Here is a 19,519-nt window from a genome sequence, read left to right as displayed (position 1 = left end):
TATATATATATCACATTTTATTTATCCATCTGTTGATGGATATCTGGGCTCTTTCCATAGTTTGGCTATTGTGGACATTGCTGCCATAAACACTGGGGTGCAGGTGCCCCTTCGGATCACTGTATCTGTATCTTTGGGGTAAATACCCAGTAGTGTAATTGCTGGGTCATAGGGTAGCTCTATTTTCAACTTTTTGAGGAACCTCCATGCTGTTTTCCAGAGTGGCTGCACCAGTTTGCATTCCCACCAGCAGTGTAAGAAGGTTCCCCTTCCTCCACATCCTTGCCAACATCTGTCGTTTCCTGACTTGTCGGCCATTCTCACAGGTGTGAAGTGGTATCTCATTGTGATTTGATTTGTATTTCCCTGATGCTGAGTGATGTTGAGCATTTTTTCATGTGTCTGTTGGCCATTTGTATATCTTCTTTGGAGAAATGTCTGTTTATGTCTTCTGCCCGTTTCTTGAGTGGATTATTTCTTTGGGTGTTGAGTTTGGTAAGTTCTTTACGGATTTTGGATACTAGCCCTTTATCTGATATGTCATTTGCAAATATCTTCTCCCATTCTGTCGGCTGTCTTTTGGTTTTGTCACCTGTTTCCTTTGCTGAGTGAAAGCTTTTTATCTTGATGAAGTCCCAATAGTTCATTTTTGCTTTTGTTTCCCTTGTCTCTGGGGACGTGTCTAGCCAGAAGTTGCTGCGGCCAAGGTCAAAGAGGTTACTGCCTGTGTTCTCTAGGATTTTGATGGATTCCTGTCTCACATTTAGGTCGTTCATCCATTTTGAGTTTATTTTTGTGGATGGTGTAAGGAAGTGGTCCAGTTTCATTCTTCTGCATGTGGCTGTCCAATTTTCCCAACAGTATTTGTTGAAGAGACTGTCTTTTTTCCATTGGCTATTCTTTCTTGCTTTGTCGAAGATTAGTTGACCATAGAGTTGAGGGTCCATTTCTGGATTCTCTATTCTGTCTGTTGATCTGTGTGTGTGTCTCTGTGAGGAGGCTGCCTTGTTAAGTGTCACTCTCCAGCAGACATAGCAAGGTAATTGTGAGCATTAGTTTTGTTACCTGACCAATCACCTAGCTCACCTGGCTCTGGATTGAACAAGCATGCCTTCCCCAGCCTCAGCTGTGACTGATTATGAACCAGACTGTTACCCAGATATGGGCCCTACAGCTTACTAGTGGAGTGGCTTCCTGGGTTGCATATGATCCGTAATGGGTGGTCTTTCATTAGTTCACTCGTTCGTTCGTTCATTCGTTCATTCATTCATCACAACCGTTTCCTGAGCACTATCTGCCAGGTTCTGAATTGGGCAGGGACACAGACAATAAGGCATGTCCCCACCTGGTGCTGGCTTCCTGAGATGGTCTAGGGGTGCAGCACTGTAGGGTGTCTGGCATCAAGAGGTCACCTAGCTGCAGCTGTCTTCCCTGGAGTCCGCCCTAGGCTCAGAGCTGATCCTGGTCAGCACACACCGGGGGTCCTGTGATATTTTTAGTAACAGTGAAATCACTTGTGGAATCTCTACCCGCATTTTGGATAAACGGAAGAAACCCTTCTATTTATTCTTCCATTCTTGACGGCTTCTGCTTTTCAGGACACACAAGCAAGGGGGTTAGTTGTGGGTACTTCCTGCATTCCAAACACTACTTCCAATTCAGACTCTACCTTCTCCACCTCCTTAACCTTCCTCCCCACCCCCCAGACCCCGAATGTTGGCACCGCCTGGTGGCTCAGTCTGGCAGTTCTGGTCTCATGACCTTCCATGCCCACACACGCTAATTTTGCTGCCACCCCCACCTGTCGCCGTGATCTTGCACTCTCTTCTTCATATCCTATCTCGGGCAGGAATTCCGCCTCACATCTCAGTGTTGCAGGTCCTGGATCGAGAGGAAGGCAACTCGGCATGGCCTCCGGTGGGTGCCCCGTGGTCAGGGGCTGGTCCCTGCTCTACCCCGAGTGAGTGCTGTGCCATTGGACGCATGCCTCTCTGTGCCTCCAGTTCTGGCTTTGAAAAATGGAGACCATAATGTACTTCCCTCCCAGGGCTGCTGTCCAGTCACTCCATCCTTCATTCATTCATTTCCTGCGTTCAGTGTTTACAGAGAGCCTTCCATGGAGCAGACACTCGGGATACATCCGTGAGCAAAACAAAGTTGTCTCCCTCCAGGGCCGACCTGGCCCAAGTGAGTGCAGCGTGCTTGACTGCGGCTGCCACTGGCCCCTCAGGAAACCCAGACGTTGTTCTTCACGACCAACTCACTGCTCCCAGCGACACTGTTACTTCTCTACAACGCGTCCACTTTGTTCCCATCTCCTGGGCCAGACTTCACGGTCTCCTTCATTTTCTCTCAAAAAACCCTCCTCGTCTCTGTCTCATGAGAAGGACCCTCAGGGCAGCTCCATCTAAGAAAAGGGCAGCCACACGTAATACACTTTCTGTTACAAACGTCTAAAATTTTCCAGTTAAAATGCCCTGAACACTCCCCAGAGCACCAAAAGGGGGGATTTTAACTGAGTTTTCCGGTTTTTCTATGAGAATCCTGTCTCTCCATCATTTTTGTGTTCAACTATTCCTAGATTCTGGATTGGCCTGTCCTTGATGTAAATTATTGCCGGTGCAGTGGTGTCTCGTGGCAAACGCAGCCTCTCTTGACACTTCTTCCAACTGAATGAGCTTTTGTTGGCTGCCCAAGGAGGTTTGCTTATCGTACTTAGAGTAAGTCTGGGGGAAAATGCCTTCTGAATTCAAAACCAGCGAGCAGGGGCCGCCTGTCCAGCTGTTGGAACAACTCAATTCTTTGTGAGGCAAACCGACCCAAGAGAACTCAGTCTGTGGGCTCATACTCTTACTCTGAAACTGAACGTGCATGCACATACCCCACACCTGCATGCACACACCCCCGTAGGCACACATGCACCCCCGCACATGCATGCACACCCCCACACACATGCATACACGCACACACCTCTGCACATGCATATACACATGCACAGACCCCTACACATGCATGCACACCCCCACATACAGGCACACATGCACGCACACATCCCCACATGCACACCCCTCCACACACCCACACACTGTGCACACACCCACACACCTGCATACACACTTGCATGCACACCCACCCACACATGTGTACACACATGCACACCCCTACACATGCATGCACACCCCCACATACAGGCACACATCCCCACAGGCACACACGCACGCACACACCCCTGCACATACATGCACACCCCATCACATGCATGCACACCCCCACATACAGGCACACATGCACGCACACATCCCCACATGCACACACACCCACACACCCACACACCCATGCACACACCCCCACACCTGCATACACACTTGCATGCACACACTCCCGTACATGCATGTACACGCGTGCACCCCCACCCCTGTGTGCACATGCACACACACACCCCTGCACATGCATGCACACTCCCACACACATGCATGCACACCCCCATATGCACACCCCCACACGCATGCACACACACACCCACATGCATACGCACATGCACACCCCTACACACACATACACACGCACCCCTGCACATGCATGCACACTCTAACACACATGCACACCCCCACATGCACACCCCAACACACACTCCCGCACATGCATGTACACGCACACACACCCCCACCCCTGCATGCACATGCACACATGCACCTCTGCACATGCGTGTGCACCCCCACAATGCACACACCCCGCACACACATGCACACACCCCTGCCCCTGTATGCACACATCTCTGCACATACATGCATGCACAGCCCCGCACATGCATACCCGCACATGCACACCGCCCTCACACCTTCATTCACAGGCGTGCACACCCTGAAACTGCACCACGTCAGGAGGTGGTCTGTGGGTCTCAGACCTGCATCTGTGTCCTCTGTGGTTCGCATGTGTAAGGGGAGGCTATCCCTTGGACTCCACCCTTGTCCCCTGAGCAAAGTGTATGATTCTCACTCAGCGTGTTTCCTGGCGTTCTGAGACATCTCACTTCTCTCATTCTCTTCCAAACGTCCAGTCTCTTACAAAGTCTCCAGTTAAATTGGCGTTGGGTTTTACAGACTTTCGTGTTGTAGTGGTAGCTGCCATTGTGGGCAGCTCGGGGCTCGCCCGTCGCCTCTCGTCCCTGCACTAGCAGACTCCAGAGCTCCGAGGGCCATCTGCCTGTCCAGGGTCCCCAGCCAAGCAGTGGTGGGGTGGTGAGGCGTCTGACCCCAGAGTCCAAGCCTGCACCACCGTGAGGGCGGGGCCGTGCTCACACCGGTTCATCTGGAGGCTGAGGTGGTCCTCCAGGGAGGCAGTCCATAGTGACAAGCACAGTGAGGTACCCGGGCGCTGTTTTCTGTTTTTCCCTCCTTGGGGTGCCGGGCTGGGGATGTGGCTGAAGGGCCTCTGCCCTGCCAGGCCTGCACTTGCCCCACATTTGCTGGGGCCCCGGCTGTGGGTAAAGACCCAGACGACCTCATGGTGAGCTTAGGGAAGGCTGCCTGTGTCCGTTTCCTGTAACAACTTCACCCAGCAGAGGCTCCTTGCAAAGCAAAGTGTGACCCTTTGTCTCAGACCTCTGAGCCGGGCTGCTTGAAGGCCAGAGGCACCCCCGCCCTTGCAGGAGCCTCCGGCCTCGGTCGCCTGGAGATAAAACCTGGCACCTGCGAGTCTTTCCTCTTAAAAGAGCTGTTTCCCTAGCATTCTGTCTACACGGTCTTTAGAATGGGACCCATACGTGTCAGAGCCTGCATTGTTAATATGAAAACTGGGGATACTGATCCCTTCCTTCTTGGATGAAGCTAGATATGTGTGCCAGTCTCTCTGAAAGCGCTTTTTATTTATTTATTTTTAAGATTTTATTTATTTATTTGACAGAGAGAGAGAGAGAGAGAGCCAGTGAGAGAGGGAACACAGGCAGGTGGAGTGGGAGAGGAAGAAGCAGGCTCCCAGCGGAGCAGGGATCCTGATGCGGGGCTCGATCCCAGGACTCTGGGATCATGGCCTGAGCCGAAGGCAGATGCTTAACGACTGAGCCACCCAGGCACCCCTGAAAGCACCTTTAAAACAGCAGGCTGCAGCTCAGTCTCCGTCCCTATCTGGTCATTTATCATTACCATCAGATAGCAACATCTTCCATTAAAAAAAGTCACAGTAACAAAAGCATCATTTTTTAATCAAGAACAGGAATGTGTTTTTTAAAACCTTTCTATTCTGGAAATGCTCAGATATGCACAGAAGTGGAGAGAAGAGTATACTGGACCCCAGCTGTCCCTCTGTCTCTCAGGTCCCTTGAAAGTAGCATCTTCTGCTGTATTTGTATGAGGTCCCTGGTCCAGTACGGAAAGGACCTCTGCTCTTTTTAGCTCTATTGTATTTTGTTTTCCCCACACAGTAAAGAGCGTTTTAATTAGTCACCAATGTTTAAAAATTGGTAGATTCCTCGTAAACGTGTAGGTTCCAGTCTTGTCTAGAAACATCAGAAGGCTGGTAGCGTGAGGCCCTGATTCCTGGGCATGGGAGGCAGTAGGCAGGGCCAGCCCTGCTCACCTCCCCACACCACCTGCCTGACCTACAGGCATTTGGTTCTGCAAGCCTGATCTTAAACCTGCTTCCCCCATGAGCCTGGCTTTCATGAGTAGAATGACATCTGCTTTTCTGCCTCTCTCTGGGTTTTTAGAAAACATTCTGTATTCTGGGGTGAATACACCTAAGGTTCTAAGAGTTCTTTTTAATTAATTAATTTATTCATTCATTTATTTTTAGAGAACGAGAAGAGCGTGGGGTGCGGGGGTGGGGGGGCAGAGTGAGAAGGAAAGAGAGAACCTCTAGCAGATTCCCTGCTGAGCACAGAGCCTGAGATCATGAGCTGAGCCAAAATCAAGAGTCAGACGCTCAACTGACTGAGCCACCCAGGTGCCCTATAAGACTTTTGATAGCACTGGGTTGATTGATGTCACTGATGCTTTTGCAGGTCAAAAATGGTTGAATATTGGCAATCTCGTGTAGTTTGGTCTAATAAAAGACATGGTTTAAATGTTTAGATATGAAATAAGTAGAATATGTTGTCCTGGGGGGCAGGAGTTGGGGGGAGGGCTAGCAGGTATACGGTTGTGATCCCATCAAATTAAGGGGACAGTGAGCAAAAGCCAGTGTCTGCAGCCTGAGGTTTTAAAAACACCTTGGCCCTCCGTGAGCCTGCTTTTCTTGTTTGTTTGTTTTCTATAATGGCCTTATTGTGGTGATTCACATGCCATACAACTCAGCCATTACAAGTCATTGATTTTTAGTGTATTCCCTGTTACACAACCATCACCACAATCAACTCAGAACATTTTCATCCTCCCAAAGAGAAGCTCCGTACCCATTAGCACTCACTCCCTGTTTCCCCCTGACCCCCAGCCCTAGCGACCGTTAATCTGCTTTCTGCCTCTATGGGTCTGCTTGTTCTGGACATTTCCTATAAAGGGGATCCTACAATTTCTGGTCTTTGGGGCCTGGCTTCTTCTACCGAGCATTGTGTTTTCAGGGTCCGTCTGTGTTGTAGCATGTGTTCGCGCTTTGCCCATTTTCATTGCTGGGCAATGTCCCACCGTATGGATGGGCCACATTTTCTTCATCAACTGACGCTCATGTGGGTCATGTCGCTTTTTGGCTATTGTGGGTAACGCTGTCATGAAATCCGTGTACAGGTGTTGTGTGACCATGAGTTTTTAGTTGTTATGGGTGCGTACCTAGGAGAGGAATTGCCAGGGCATATGGTAACTCTGTTTAGCCTTTTGAGAAACTCCCAACTGTTTCCAAAGCGGCCGCACCATTTCCATCCCTACCAGCGATGCATGAGGGTTCTGATTTCTCCGCGTTCTCACTGACACTTGCGATCTGACTTTGGTTGTGGCCATGCCAGTGGATTTTGTAACAAAACCTTCCTGGGGGAATAAGGTATCTGGGGAGGGTAGGAAAAGGATCGTCATTTTGTTAGCGGCCGAGACCGTCAGCTGCGGTCGTTTTCGGAAGCTCCTGAGGAAGCCGGCTTCTCGGCACGAGCTTGAACAGCGCCCCGGTCGTGCATTGCTGTAGCCCGAGCTGGCTGCGGCCCCCGCTGCTGGGTAGTGGGACAGCTTTGTCTTTTATGACTGGTTTCCAGGGTGGAAGTAGCCTCCCCATGTCTGACCTGCCACGTGCCCCTTCTCTCTGCAGGTGTCACCATGAAGCTCATGGACGAGGTGGCTGGGATCGTGGCCGCACGTCATTGCAAGACCAACATAGTCACTGCTTCCGTGGACGCCATTAACTTTCACGACAAGATCAGAAAAGGTAACGGGACTCTGCTGACAGAGAAGGCGGGTGGCCGTCGGCTCTCTGGCTCCCTTTGCCCGTTTGCTTGGGGTTCGCGCCCAGTGTCGCCAGCGCCCTGGTGTCTGCCCATTTGCCAAGAGAAACAAGAAGCCAGTCTTGCGCTTGTTCTTGTTGGTACATCTGTGAGGCTAGGATTTGTTGGTTTGATTTTTCAATCTGCTAAGACCCGTAACTCAGATGTGTTTGGGGCCTTTATGCTATGCGCCATAAACCCCTCTTAAAATGCTCTCTGAAGAGTTTGCGTGCACAGCTCCAGTGGCGGTTGCCCCCAGGTTTTACACAGTTCCTCTGGGGGAGCAATAGATCATCCCTGACGTACATGGTGGCAGGGTCCGCACGGAGAAACCCGTGGACCACAGTCCTCGGCCAGTCCGCCTGCCCCACCCAGGCAGCACTGGGGGTGGGCACTTTCCCTGTCCCAGAGGCTTGGCGGCTGCCACAGGAGACCAGGCCAGCTCCTCATGCCCATCCCACGTTACTGCTGAGGGTGTGAGGTGAGTGGCCGTCCCCTTCCAACTCATGGTGATTTCTATGTGTTGTGTCTTCTGCGGTGAGGCTCTGGGTCCCAGAAAAGTAGCTCCTTGCTGCAGGGCCGCGTCGGGTCAGGGCGTGGGAGCCTGGTATTGATTCGAGAGCAGCCTTGCTGGGAAAGCTGTCAGGTCAGACCAGTCCCTGGCTGGGAGATGCCTCCAAGCGCTGCTCGGCTCACAGAGTCCCCCAAGGCGTTCCGGACCCTTGAAGGCCGCACGGCCAGCACCGCCAGCATGCTCTCTCCCACAGAACATGCTGGCGGTGAGTGCCCAAGTGCGGGGCCAGAGGGTCCTGGTGTTGGAAGGGTAGAGGGCTGCTTGCCCGCCCTGGGTCTCCGAGAGCAAGTCAAGCACACCCTCGTAGGATCTGGGTGCCTTTAGTGTAAAGACAAGGTCTGTGGCACCGCTCCCTCTGATTTGCACAATCCCTTCGTAACTGGTGGGTGTTTGCCACAGACACAGACCTCAGCGTCATTTTAGAATTTGTCCACAACAAGTGGGTCTTGTCGTCTTGGCTTGTCTGTCATGGGCCTCAGGTGTTGTGTGCAGTGGTGGCACGAACATTTGGGAAATGCAGACTCCCCTGCCAGGACTCCCTGCCTCTCTTTTTCTGGAACTACTCCCCGGATAAGTCCTTGCAATCAGAACTTCACTGTTAAACACAGCTTCAAAATCCATGGGGGAAAACGCGTTTACATTCTGTGACCTTGCTCTGTTCCATGTCTGCCACGTGCCTTTTGAGAAGCGCCAGCTAGGAAAAGACACAGACTTTCCTGGAGAGCCAGCCGATTTGCTCAGCGTCAGCGGGCTCAGCAGATGTGCTGTGTAGCTCAGGGAAGCTCCCCGAGAATGACCGAGTCTTCACCCCCAATCCCTTGTGTGACCAGAATTAACTTCCAAGGGGGAGTTGAGGAAGGAGAATGGTTGGTTCGTGGTCCGTAGGAATTACTAATTTGCAGGCAAGACCGTGAACTCTCCTCGAGTACAGGGCCCTTTCTAGGACCCATTTAACGACATGGAAGCCACTGGGGCAACTTGTGTGTGGAGCTGCCCTTGACAAATGCTTTCAGTTTCTAAAATGTTACTCTTACTCCAAACACAGAGAAAAGGATCTTCATTTTCAGAAGCCATATTCTGGCAGGACGTTCTATTCTGGGTGGGTTTCCTCCAGCAGGCAGAGTGAGGGGTGGGCTGCAGAGGCCTGCCTGGCTACACCCTTGGGTGCTGACCCTATACAGCCCCGGCCTGGAGCCCGCACCGCCGGGGAGCCCTCGCCGGTGTCCCCACCCCGGCCTGGAGCCTGCGCCGTCCAGGGCTCCCGTGCCAGCAGCGCCTGGCGAGCAGAGAGAGGATGTCTGCTTTCTCCGATCACTTCCTGTTTTGTGCATAAAGGAATGTGGGCCATGCTAGCAGCTATGGAGTCTGGCCTATTTCTGTGCCAGTGTCCCCCAGGCGCTGTTAGACACTGTCACACCTTATTTGTTGTTTTCCAGAGGAATGTCCCTGTGTGAAGCTGTGGGCTCCTCTGGGCCGGTGTCCTGGGTGGGGTCTTGGTTCTGGCAGCGCACCGGCCACACCCACCTCAGACACAGAATGGGCCCATCTCGTCCTCAGTTCCGGGGAGCAGAGGTCTCTGCAGGCAGGGCGCCTTCCCTCCCCCATTCTTTGCTCCTTTCTGGGTGCATGCAATGCAAGGCTGGGGTGGCCCTGCCCGCTGTAGATCCTGGACAACAGGCAGTCCAAGTGTGCCAGAAACTTGCTGAGGGATGGAGAGCGACCTCCCGGCTCGCTCTGCTTTGATTTTCTGATGTAAACCTGCTGAGGTCCCATTAAGCCTCAGCCTGTGGGGCTCTAGTGCGGCCTCCAAGCTCCTGCCATCCCTGATCCAGCGTCTCTTCTGCTTTCACAGGACGGGGCCAGGAGAGCTGGATACCGCCGCCCTGCCAGGCCTGTTGCCCGGGTGGGACCCCCGCACCCTGTGCCACGGGTGGGGCGGGGCAGAGTTGAGTGCTCTGGAGAGTGGTGTTTGTGTCGCAGGGCTGCACCACAAGGGACTACAGACTGGGGGCTTCAAACAGTGGACCTTTGCTCTCTCACAGTCTGGAGGCACAAGTCCCAAATCCAGGTGTGGGCAGGGCCCCTCCAGAGGCTCTAGGGGATCGCCCTTCTTGCTTCTTCCAGTCTCTGGTGGCATTTCCTGGCTTGTGGCCACATCACTCCAACCTCCCTCCACTTTCACGTGGCCTCTCCCTTCTCTCTGTTCTTCTGCCTCTTATAAGGACACTTGTCACAGGATTTAGGGCCCACCCAGATAATCCAGGAGGAGCTCATCCTGAGAGCCTTAAATCAGTGGCATCTGCAAAGACCCTTATTCCCAGTAAGGTCACATTCGTTGGGGTGGGGGCCACTGTTCAGCCCACTACACATGCATTCTCTCCTTATGGCTTGATTCTGGTAGACGCTAGCTCACTTTCTCTTTTGCAAAGTTGTGAGTTGGGTAAAATCTCTTCTGTGCCCCAAGTTGCACCTTTACCTCCCCACAGGACGTGAGTCCTTCCCTTGTGAGGGCCGCTGGTGAAGTCAGCACCCAGCCTGGAGAAGGAGTGACTGAGAGGCAGAGAAGGGAGGGCCCCCAGTTTTGAGAAGGACAGTCATACGTCCAGGGTTGGGGGACAGCCCCAGGATCTGACTCGAGAGCGGCCGCACTAGAGCAGAATTGAGAGGCCCCATGCTTCTCCGGCATGGGGCCACCGATGAAGGAGCAGCGGCTCTCCTCTGCGTGGCAGGAGACGGGGTCAGTCCCGGGGCACAGATGAGCAGCACAGAGCACGGAGCTGCCCTCCTTTTTGTTGGGCGTAGAACTAACTCGTCCCTAAGTCGACTGTAAAACGGGATCAGCATAAGGACTGTTTTTTAAGTAATGATATTTTCATGGGAAAGGCACACGCAGGCGGCTGAGCCAGTGGGCACCCTAGGGCTGTGGTCACAGGGTGGCAGCTGCCCACAGCTAGTGTCCGGCCTCTTCAGATGCACCGCCCTGGAGGGTGCAACCGTGAGAGGCCACTGCTCCTCCTGGGAGGGTGCTCCCCACCTCCGAGGGCTGATCTGACGCGGTGGGGAAAAGCCCAGAAATGTAGATGCGTTGCCAGGCCAACGTGCCACCTGTGTGAGTTCGCCGTGGCTGCTCTAATGAATTACCACAAAACTAGCGGCTTCACAGGCCACAGATGCCCTCTCTTGTGGTTCTGGAGGTCAGGCGTCTAAAAGAGGTCCGTGGGGCTGCGTTCCTGATGTGGGGCCCGACTGGGTGGTATAGCAGAGGTGGCCAGCACTGTGGGGCGGGGTGGGTTGACCTACGACCCCCGGCATCACTCAGGGCAAGCTGGTGAAGCTTGAAGACCCGAACTTACTTTTATAGGTCGCTTCCCTCGTTGCTGATTGTTTCCTTTTAAAATGAGTTGTGGAAATGCCAAGGCAGCTGTTGAGGACAGTAGAAGTGGCACGTGGTTACTGTTGCTTTCACGGTTCGGGAAGCCCTGGCAGGAACACCTAAAGCTGGAGTTGTTTGTGGAGAAGCCATCTTCCCAGACTGTTGGGGTGGGAAGTGAGGAATCTTCTAGAAAATGCTTTGGGCTGTGTTATGTAAGACACACCGAAGTTACTTCACTATTTCCCTGCTTTTCTGAGGAACGCTCACTGCCACTGCTCTTTTTGGAACTTCAACACTGAGCTGTACTTAACGTTTGAAATACTTGGCAGCCCCTCAGCTGTGGTAAGAGCAACTTTTTATTATTCTGTTTTCCAAATGCCCGCAAGCTGTGCCATCTGCCCTGGGAGAGACGCCCCACTGCTAGGGGTCGGAGGGGGGGCCCTCCCGCAGCTCACCAGTGACCCAGAAACAGAAAGGAGCTGCAGTTCTCAAGTGCGCGTTACGTGCCCCCGCCCCCCGAGGGTTTACCTGCCCAGTGCTGCAGGATGTCTCCTCAGGCCCGCTTCCCCGGTCTGGAACCCACCCGAGCCGCAGGGTGTCTCCTTGTCCCCGCTTCCCTGGTCTGGAACCCGCCCAAGGCACGCAGTCTCCTCATCCTGCTTCCCCAGTCTGGAACCCGCCCGAGCCGCAGGGCTGCTCCATGATGGAGCCAGAGGGCAGGCCGCACAGCTGGCTCTGGGGCCAGAGCTCTGAGCCCCTCGCTCGGGTGCCTCCTCACTGCCAGGCTTGAATGACAAGGGCATCACCGTGGTGGGTGACGAGCTAGTCCCTGCCAGTCAAATGCAGCGCCATTCACCCCTGACACTTCGCAGCTGCCAGAGTGGCGGCTGGCCCACGCAGTCGTGTATGAAACTCCTGGCTTTCTCAAGCCTTTTGAAAACATGGCTAAGGGTTCTTGCAGTTAGGGGAGTCCAGCCCTGTCTGTGTCTCTGGCATCGGCCTTGGCCCTGGCCCTTTCCCCACTGAAGTTAGTTGGTCCCGCCTCCAGCTGTGCCCTCAGTCTCATCAGCTTTGTCTGGGGGCCCACCTGTGCCGTCCCCACACCACCTGCTGGCCACCTGTGGCTGTTTGCATCATAATTAAAGATAAGCAAAATGGTAAATGCTGCTCCTCCGTGGCACCCGCCACATTTCAGGTGCTCAGTGGCCACACATGGCTGGTGGCTGCTGTATCAGACGGCACAGAAGACCTTCCCAGCATCACAGAAAGCCTGCTGGACAGCGCGGGTCTCTGGACAGTCTGGACTCTGTCCCCAGCTTCCGATGCTCTGGGAGGGATTTCCATAGACCCCTAGAGGGCATATGGACACTCAGCACAAAGCCTAGTGCCCCGGCGCCCCCTTCAGCAGGGTCCCACCACCACCCAGCTCACTGCAGAGCTGGGTGCAGGCCTTCCCGCGAGACAGCCTGTGCCCCCAGGGTACTCAGCACGCCATCTGCAGGGGCACCCTGCTCAGACCTCAGGGGTCCAGTGGGGTTCACTAGACAGGCCTGCTTCTTGGCTTCTTGCTGGTACTCGTGGGGCTCTGCTTTTTTCTGGAATTCACAAGAGGAATTTGCTACAAGCTCCAGCTTCCAAATTCAGTTAGGTACCCAGCGGTTGGAACCATCAGATAGGAGATGGACAGAACTTACACATACCAGACAATCGTGTCCCTTCATTTCGGTTGGATACCTTCTGGCAAGACAATAGCAAGGTTTGACTTCCTGGGCCCTCGATGGAACAGTGAACCGATTTCCACACGCGGCCACCAACCATCCTTCCCACTGGAAACCCACTAGGTCTGCCACCGTGTGGCTGCCGGGACCCTGGCCCAGTTGCCGTTGGGATTCATTCTTTTTTTTTTTTTTTTTAAGATTTTATTTATTTATTCGACAGAGATAGAGACAGCCAGCGAGAGAGGGAACACAAGCAGGGGGAGTGGGAGAGGAAGAAGCAGGCTCATAGCGGAGGAGCCTGATGTGGGGCTCGATCCCATAACGCCAGGATCACGCCCTGAGCCGAAGGCAGACGCTTAACCGCTGTGCCACCCAGGCGCCCCAGGATTCATTCGTTGTTACTTGGAGCTTCATTAAGTTTCTAGATTCCTTGTATTGTCATAGAATCCCTGCTTGAAACATGAAAGTATCACATGAAGTGGTAGAAACATACAATAAAGCCACATAAAGGTGATATTCTCTGAGCTTTATGAAGTCTCGTGCTCCCGATTTTATAGTCACTGTGACTCAGTGTCAGCAGCAGCTCCGAAAAACTGAAGCACATTAAAATCGCCCAGCGCAGGCTCTACCTAGGTAGTTGTATTAATTTTGTGTGGCTGCTGTATCAATTTACCAAGAACTGAAATGACACAGATTTGCTGTCTCAGTTCTGGAGGTCGGAAGTCTGACTCGGGTCTCACTGGGCTGAAGCCAGGCTGCCATTCCTTCTGGAAACTCGAGGAAAAAATCTGCTGCTTGCTGTTCCACCTTCTAGAGGCCACCGGCCTTCCTTGGCATGTGGCCCCTCCTCCATCTCCAAAGTCAGCAGCATAGCATCTCTCTGGCTCTCCGCTCCGGCCTCCTCATCCACTTGGGAGGACCCTTGCGATGACACTGGGCCCACATGGATAATCCAGGCCGGTCGCCCCACCTCAAGGCCCTTAACCTAATCATGTCTGTAAAGCCCCTTTGCCACATAAGGCCACATAATTCACAGGTTCAGGGGATTAGGACATGGACATCCTTGGGGGACGTTGCTCCCCCTGCCATAGTGGCCCATTGATTCTACTTGACACAGAGGCGGGTAGGGTTCCAGACCACTTCTGAGCTCTGCCTTTTCCCTGCCCTGTGTCTTCTCCTATAAGCTCTGTAGACAGGACCCTGGCAGAAAGCACAGGAGAGCAAGAAGGGGCACAGCCCTGGGGCTTTCAGGGAGGCTTGAGAGGAAGCACCCCTCAGTCTGTCCCAAGCCCGTCAGCGGCTGATACCTGGTACTTCTGAGGCTCGGGGGACTCTCAGTGAGGCAGCAGGGGTGGTGAGCTTCCTGGCAAGTCTCGGCCTTTTACAGAGAGTTGGCACTCAGGTCCAGAGGGTACCTTAACGTGCTGGGATCCTGAGTCGCGGCCTCTCAGACCACGCTCACGAGCGGGCGAGCTGAGCTGTGGCCCCGGCCTTCCTGTGCTTTGACCACCCCTGTGATTTGTTTTAAACGTTACTTCTCAACAACCATGTTGGTGTGATTCTGCACCCGACGACCCTGGGAGCGTTGTGTGGGCACACTCTGCCCTTGGGCTTCAGGTGACTGTCCGACAGGGCTGTTAAGCAGAAGGGCATTCAGACCCTACCAGAAATGTCTGTCCTGGGCTTACATCCACGTGGCATAATTAATGTGGGCAAGTGACCTCCATGTGGCCACATTTGCAGGCTCACCGGCTCCTCATAAGCTCCTGAGAGACAGCTACTCCCGTGCCAGTTTGCAGATGAAGAAGCCAAGGCGCGGTGTGGTTCCTGGCTGGCCACCTGCCCAGTGCACCCCAGAGCCTGTGCAACCCGAGGTCTTCCCCAGAGCACCACGGCCCGGGGGAACTGTGGGCCGTCCTGGGGCTGCTCTGGGCCTCAGAGAGCCCGCCTTCCATGGAGACACTCGGTGGGGAATGGCTGTCTGTTCCCACTTTAGCAGCTCAGAGGAGAACTCCGTGCCCCCTCCTGGCCTCCCTCCCCAGGCCAGGAGAGTGGTCCAACACCCTGAGCCTGTCCTGGTGGCTCCTAGCCCCGATAACAGGGACTGTTTTCCCCCTTGAGCTGGTCACACCTGGTCTTTTAAATGAACAAGCCATTCTCTGGGTGGATTTGGACGTGTGACCTAGTGGAAAAGTCCCCAGGCAGTGTCTCCGTGCTTTGGACCGCTCAGCCTCCGCTGTCCCCCACAGAGAGCCTCTGAGCACGTGGCTGCCGTGCCCAGCAGGTCCTGCTCCCCCATCTGCAGTTTTTCGGGCAAATGGAAGTGAACGAGAGCACAAGCGAGCTACTGGCTGAGGTCCTTCCCTGTCTCAGGTGGTGTCTCAGTGTCCCAGGCAGGGGTTGGGGTAGGCCTGGCACACCCTTCCCATGGTCCTGCCCTTGTACCTGGGGTGGAATGAGCCAGACCTTATGGGAAAAAGCCTGACACCCCATCTCCATGAGATCTCTGGGCATCCTGCCTCTGGCTTGTGTCTAAGTCCCATGCTCCCTGGCAAACCATATCGACAGCCTTGCCCCACCCCTATGTGGTGAAGGGGCCTGCACGCACCTGGTTCAGGCTCCCATCCCATAAGAAATCACTGCACAAGCCTCAGGGAAGTGGCTGGAAGGGGGAGCCAGCCCTGGCTGAGCCTTGAGTAGGTTCTGTCCACCAGAACCCTGCCTGTAATGGCCACTGTCCTCGCTGACTTCCGGCCTTGTGAGATCGTGGCGGTCACTGGAAGTGAGCAGGTCGAGCCTGGATGCTGTGTTCTCTTATTGAAAGTCCTGCAGCCCCTGGCTGGGTGTAGTGAATTGGTACAGCCGAGCCTGCTGCCGTCTTCATTCTAGGCACACTCAGACGCGGGTGTGACCGTGCTTCCAAACAGGCGCACCCATGGGGTCATTCCACACAGAGCCTTCAGCTTGGAGACCGCGGAGCAGTTCAGGGGTGTCCTGATCCCCTGAAACCAGACGCAGAAACGGTGTGTTATGTTCCTCCAGGAGAGCCCCCGTGGCAATCACAGGTTCTCTGGGGGCTGAGGGGACACGATGGGAAGGACTCAGGGAGATGCATGGCTCCTTCCCCGTCCGGCCCCAGCTGCCGAGTGGCCTGTAACTCCAGCGGAGCCTGGTGAGCCTGTGAGTGGCGTGCCCCTGTGGGTCACGGAGGCAGCTCCTAATGGGGCAGCAGGACTCACGCACTGACCCTGGGCCCTGACGTGCTCGCACCCTGGTCTCAGCCCGGCCACAGGTGTGTGCCTGGTGCTTTGGTCATGACTCTGCCCTCGTAGAGCTCCCATAATGCCACTTGTCACTGACCGTGTAGCCTTCCTTCCCTCCCGGAAACGGCTGTACGGACTTGAAGCACTCCCTGTAAGTATGAAACTGAATGTGGCATGGAACATTCTGGTACTCTATAACATGGAATAACTGCGCCTGCTTCTAGCCTGCCCACACACTCACCCCTAACAGTCACCATGCTGTCTTGACCTGTCTGTCCTCCTGGGTCTTTCAACGTGTCTCATGGCGCCTGTTTCCTTGGAGCTAGGACACCGGGGTTCCCAGGGTTGTTAAAAGGTCCCCAGAGCCAGCACTGGTTCCAGGGAGTGGGTCTCAGCATTATGTGTCAGACTGGGGCAGGGATTTCCTTGAACCCAGCCCAGAATGAGGCCATGCTGGGAGCGGGGACCACGGGGAGCCTTTCTGGCTACACGTTGTTGGGGGTGCAGCCGGGTGTCCGCCCCTCGCCCTGGAAGTCCCTGAGGATTCGTGCTGCCTCGTGGTCCAGAACCACACCGTTGGTGATGATAATGACCGTGCTGAGTGCCTTCTGCCACTGGGCACCAGGTTAGCACCTGGCTCATCTCATATCTTCCCTATAGTTACCCTGGGAGGCAAGTCAAGTCTGTTTTAGGAAAAGACTGGGCTCCGTGAGATGAAGGGAGCAAGGCGAGAAAGGGCCAAGGCTGGATGGTAGGCAAGAGCCTGTGAACAGGAGGGTGGGGGCAGAAGAGCCGCTCTAGGTTGGAAAGCAGCTGACAGGGTGGATAGTCTTGCCCCAGGGGGCGCGGGGAGTACAGGGAGGTTAGATTGAGGTTGAGAGGGAGAGGGACACCCGGGACAGTGTTATAGGAACATAGGACTCTGGACTACATCATAATCAACGAGGGAAACCATGCCAGTCCAGGAAGGTGGTGAGCACCTGGGGATTCGGACCAAGGGCAGGGCCTCGGCTATGTTGTGGGGCGGGGTCTGCAGCTCTGAGCAGAGCTCTGGTCCTATGAGCAAGCCTGCCGGAGAGAAGGAGAGCCTGACGGCATAGACGCAGCTTTGCCAGGACAGAAGGGTAGGAGGACCTGGGCTGAAGTGCACACAGGGGCTCTGGGGGACATAGGACCACGGTCATCGTGACCACTGGCCCTGCCAAGAGCCCAAGGCTGCCGTCAGACCAGCATCAGGAACAATAGCCAGGGAGCTGGGAAGGTACCAGGCAGGTGTGCTTAGAGCAACACAGTGGGGCATCTGTGTGGCACAAGTAAGGTCACGGTGTGGACGGTGTGGCTGGTGTGGCCTTAACGTGACTTCAGAGGGACAGAGCCAGCTCACCCCGCAGCTGCCAGAAAGCAGGTTGGGGGCGGCTCCTCCCAGGGGATGGGGCCCGGTGATGGCCACCACCTCGAATGTTTGCATAAACGCTAAGAGCGAACACCTGCTCCCGAGGCAGGTGGGTGTTCGGGGCTACTAACGGGCGCGGTGAGAGCTCGTCGTGTCCATGTCCTCGTAGTTGTTAGACGCTGCCTAACCAGGTGTCTTCTAACGCCCTGTGACACTGTTGCCTGTGCCCTCCCGCCCCGCCCCTCCGTCGGTGCCCCCCCCCTCCCCCGCTAACCCGCTGTGCGTGCCCTGCAGGCTGCGTCATTACCATCTCTGGGCGCATGACCTTCACGAGCAATAAGTCCATGGAGATCGAGGTCTTGGTGGATGCCGACCCTGTGGTGGACAACTCACAGAAGCGCTACCGGGCTGCCAGTGCCTTCTTCACCTACGTGTCCCTGAGCCAGGAGGGCAAGTCGCTGCCCGTGCCCCAGCTCGTGGTAAGTGACCACCTCCCCTGTGGGGCTGGCCCCGCCAGCACTCACGCGGCTCCTGGGAGAGACTAGTCCTATGAGCGCATTCTGGGAAGCAGGGCCCCGGCCCAGCTGCTCCCGGGCCCAGTAACCTCGGCTGCACTGCCCCTCAAATGTGAGGGCCTTCCCCTATAGACTGTGAGGTCAGACGGGGCAGACAGAACAAGAGAGAACTCTTCACTAGCTCCTTCCTCTGGGGGTTCTCTCTCGACGGCGAGTATAGTGCCCAGGGGGTCCCAGAGCTGTGTACAAAAGCTAAAATGGGGCTGAGGACCCTCCCAAGGGATGGGTTCTCAAGGAGCCTTGGCCCGAGTGTCCTGCTTGATGGGGACTGAGCCAGACCCTGACAGCATAGGGCTGGACATCCGGGATTCGTGATCCTTCCCTGCCTTGGCCGCCTGGCCAGGCTCTGCCCTGGGTATGCAGAGAGAGATAGCAGGTGTCTGGTCACACAGCCTCCCATGTGCGCTGCTGCCACCACAGTGCTGAAGGGTCCGGAGCTGGAATCCCAACAATCTGACAAGTGCTGGACGCAGGGAGAGTCAGGGAGCCAGAGGCCACCGACGTTCAGAATGGGGAATGGGGAAGGTTGTGGGTGGGTAGTGAGGCTGCTTGGCTGGGAGGTTCTCGGGAACTGTGGAATGAATGAATGAACACACACGCTGCTTACAGATCTCCCTTGAGGACAGCGATGTTTTACCGTAAGCCTCACGCATCCCTTACCAATGCCAGTCACAGTAGGTGTCCCGCCTGGACCATGTCCAGGCACCTCCAGCGAGCTCTCTACCTGCTCCCCGCAGCCAGCACCACCCCAGCCATGGGGAGGGGGCCCCCACTGCTGGCTCCCCTGGCCCCAGGCGAGGACCCCTCGGGCCAGCAAGGCTGAGGCACTCGTGGAGGGTCGTACATTCCGTCCTGGGGAGCCTGGGTTTGGGTCCAGCACACGACTTGCGGCTGCTCGGGCTGCTCCTGATTGCTCTTTGAGCCGGACTGCACGTCTGTCGTTACAGGCAGCGCTCCCGGGGCCGCAGTCGGAGCTTCCCACCCTCTGTGGGGTGAGGGTGAGGGGCAGGGTGGGTTGTCTCAAGCGCCTGGCACTTGCGTGGCCCCTGCCGCTCCTGCTGCGGCTGCTCCCCAGGCAGATCCGGAGCCTCCTGCCGGAGCAGAGCGGGTGCCAAAAACCTCTGTGACAGACCTCACTTCTCACGCAGGCCGGGAACTAGGCCCCTACGTGCTGCTTCCTCCAGCCCTGCAGCCTCCCTGTCAGAGCTGTACCCCACCCGCCCCCTC

General features: G+C 55.3%; 1 protein-coding gene and 1 long non-coding RNA gene across 5 annotated transcripts in view; one reads left to right on the top strand and one right to left on the bottom strand.

Moving 5' to 3' along the window:
- The window catches only part of LOC103666696, a 19,930-nt gene extending 7,495 nt beyond the window's left edge, over nucleotides 1-12,435 (bottom strand). The window contains exon 1 of the long non-coding RNA XR_569603.2: nucleotides 11,872-12,435. This is a non-coding gene — a long non-coding RNA (uncharacterized LOC103666696). The remainder of the gene's footprint in view (nucleotides 1-11,871) is intronic.
- Nucleotides 1-19,519, top strand: part of ACOT7 (acyl-CoA thioesterase 7) — a 110,768-nt gene that overhangs the window by 76,499 nt on the left and 14,750 nt on the right. For all 4 annotated transcript variants that reach the window (XM_040645704.1, XM_008694780.2, XM_008694781.2 and 1 more), the window contains exons 7-8: nucleotides 7,225-7,341; nucleotides 18,012-18,196. In XM_040645704.1, the coding sequence (XP_040501638.1) occupies nucleotides 7,225-7,341; nucleotides 18,012-18,196 (302 nt within the window). The remainder of the gene's footprint in view (nucleotides 1-7,224; nucleotides 7,342-18,011; nucleotides 18,197-19,519) is intronic.

This window comes from Ursus maritimus, unplaced genomic scaffold, assembly GCF_017311325.1.
Source record: "Ursus maritimus isolate PB19 unplaced genomic scaffold, ASM1731132v1 scaffold_32, whole genome shotgun sequence".
In the NCBI taxonomy this organism is placed as follows: domain Eukaryota; kingdom Metazoa; phylum Chordata; class Mammalia; order Carnivora; family Ursidae; genus Ursus; species Ursus maritimus.
The sequence above is the reverse complement of the archived record's forward strand: the minus strand, read 5'-3'. Positions and strand labels throughout refer to the sequence as shown.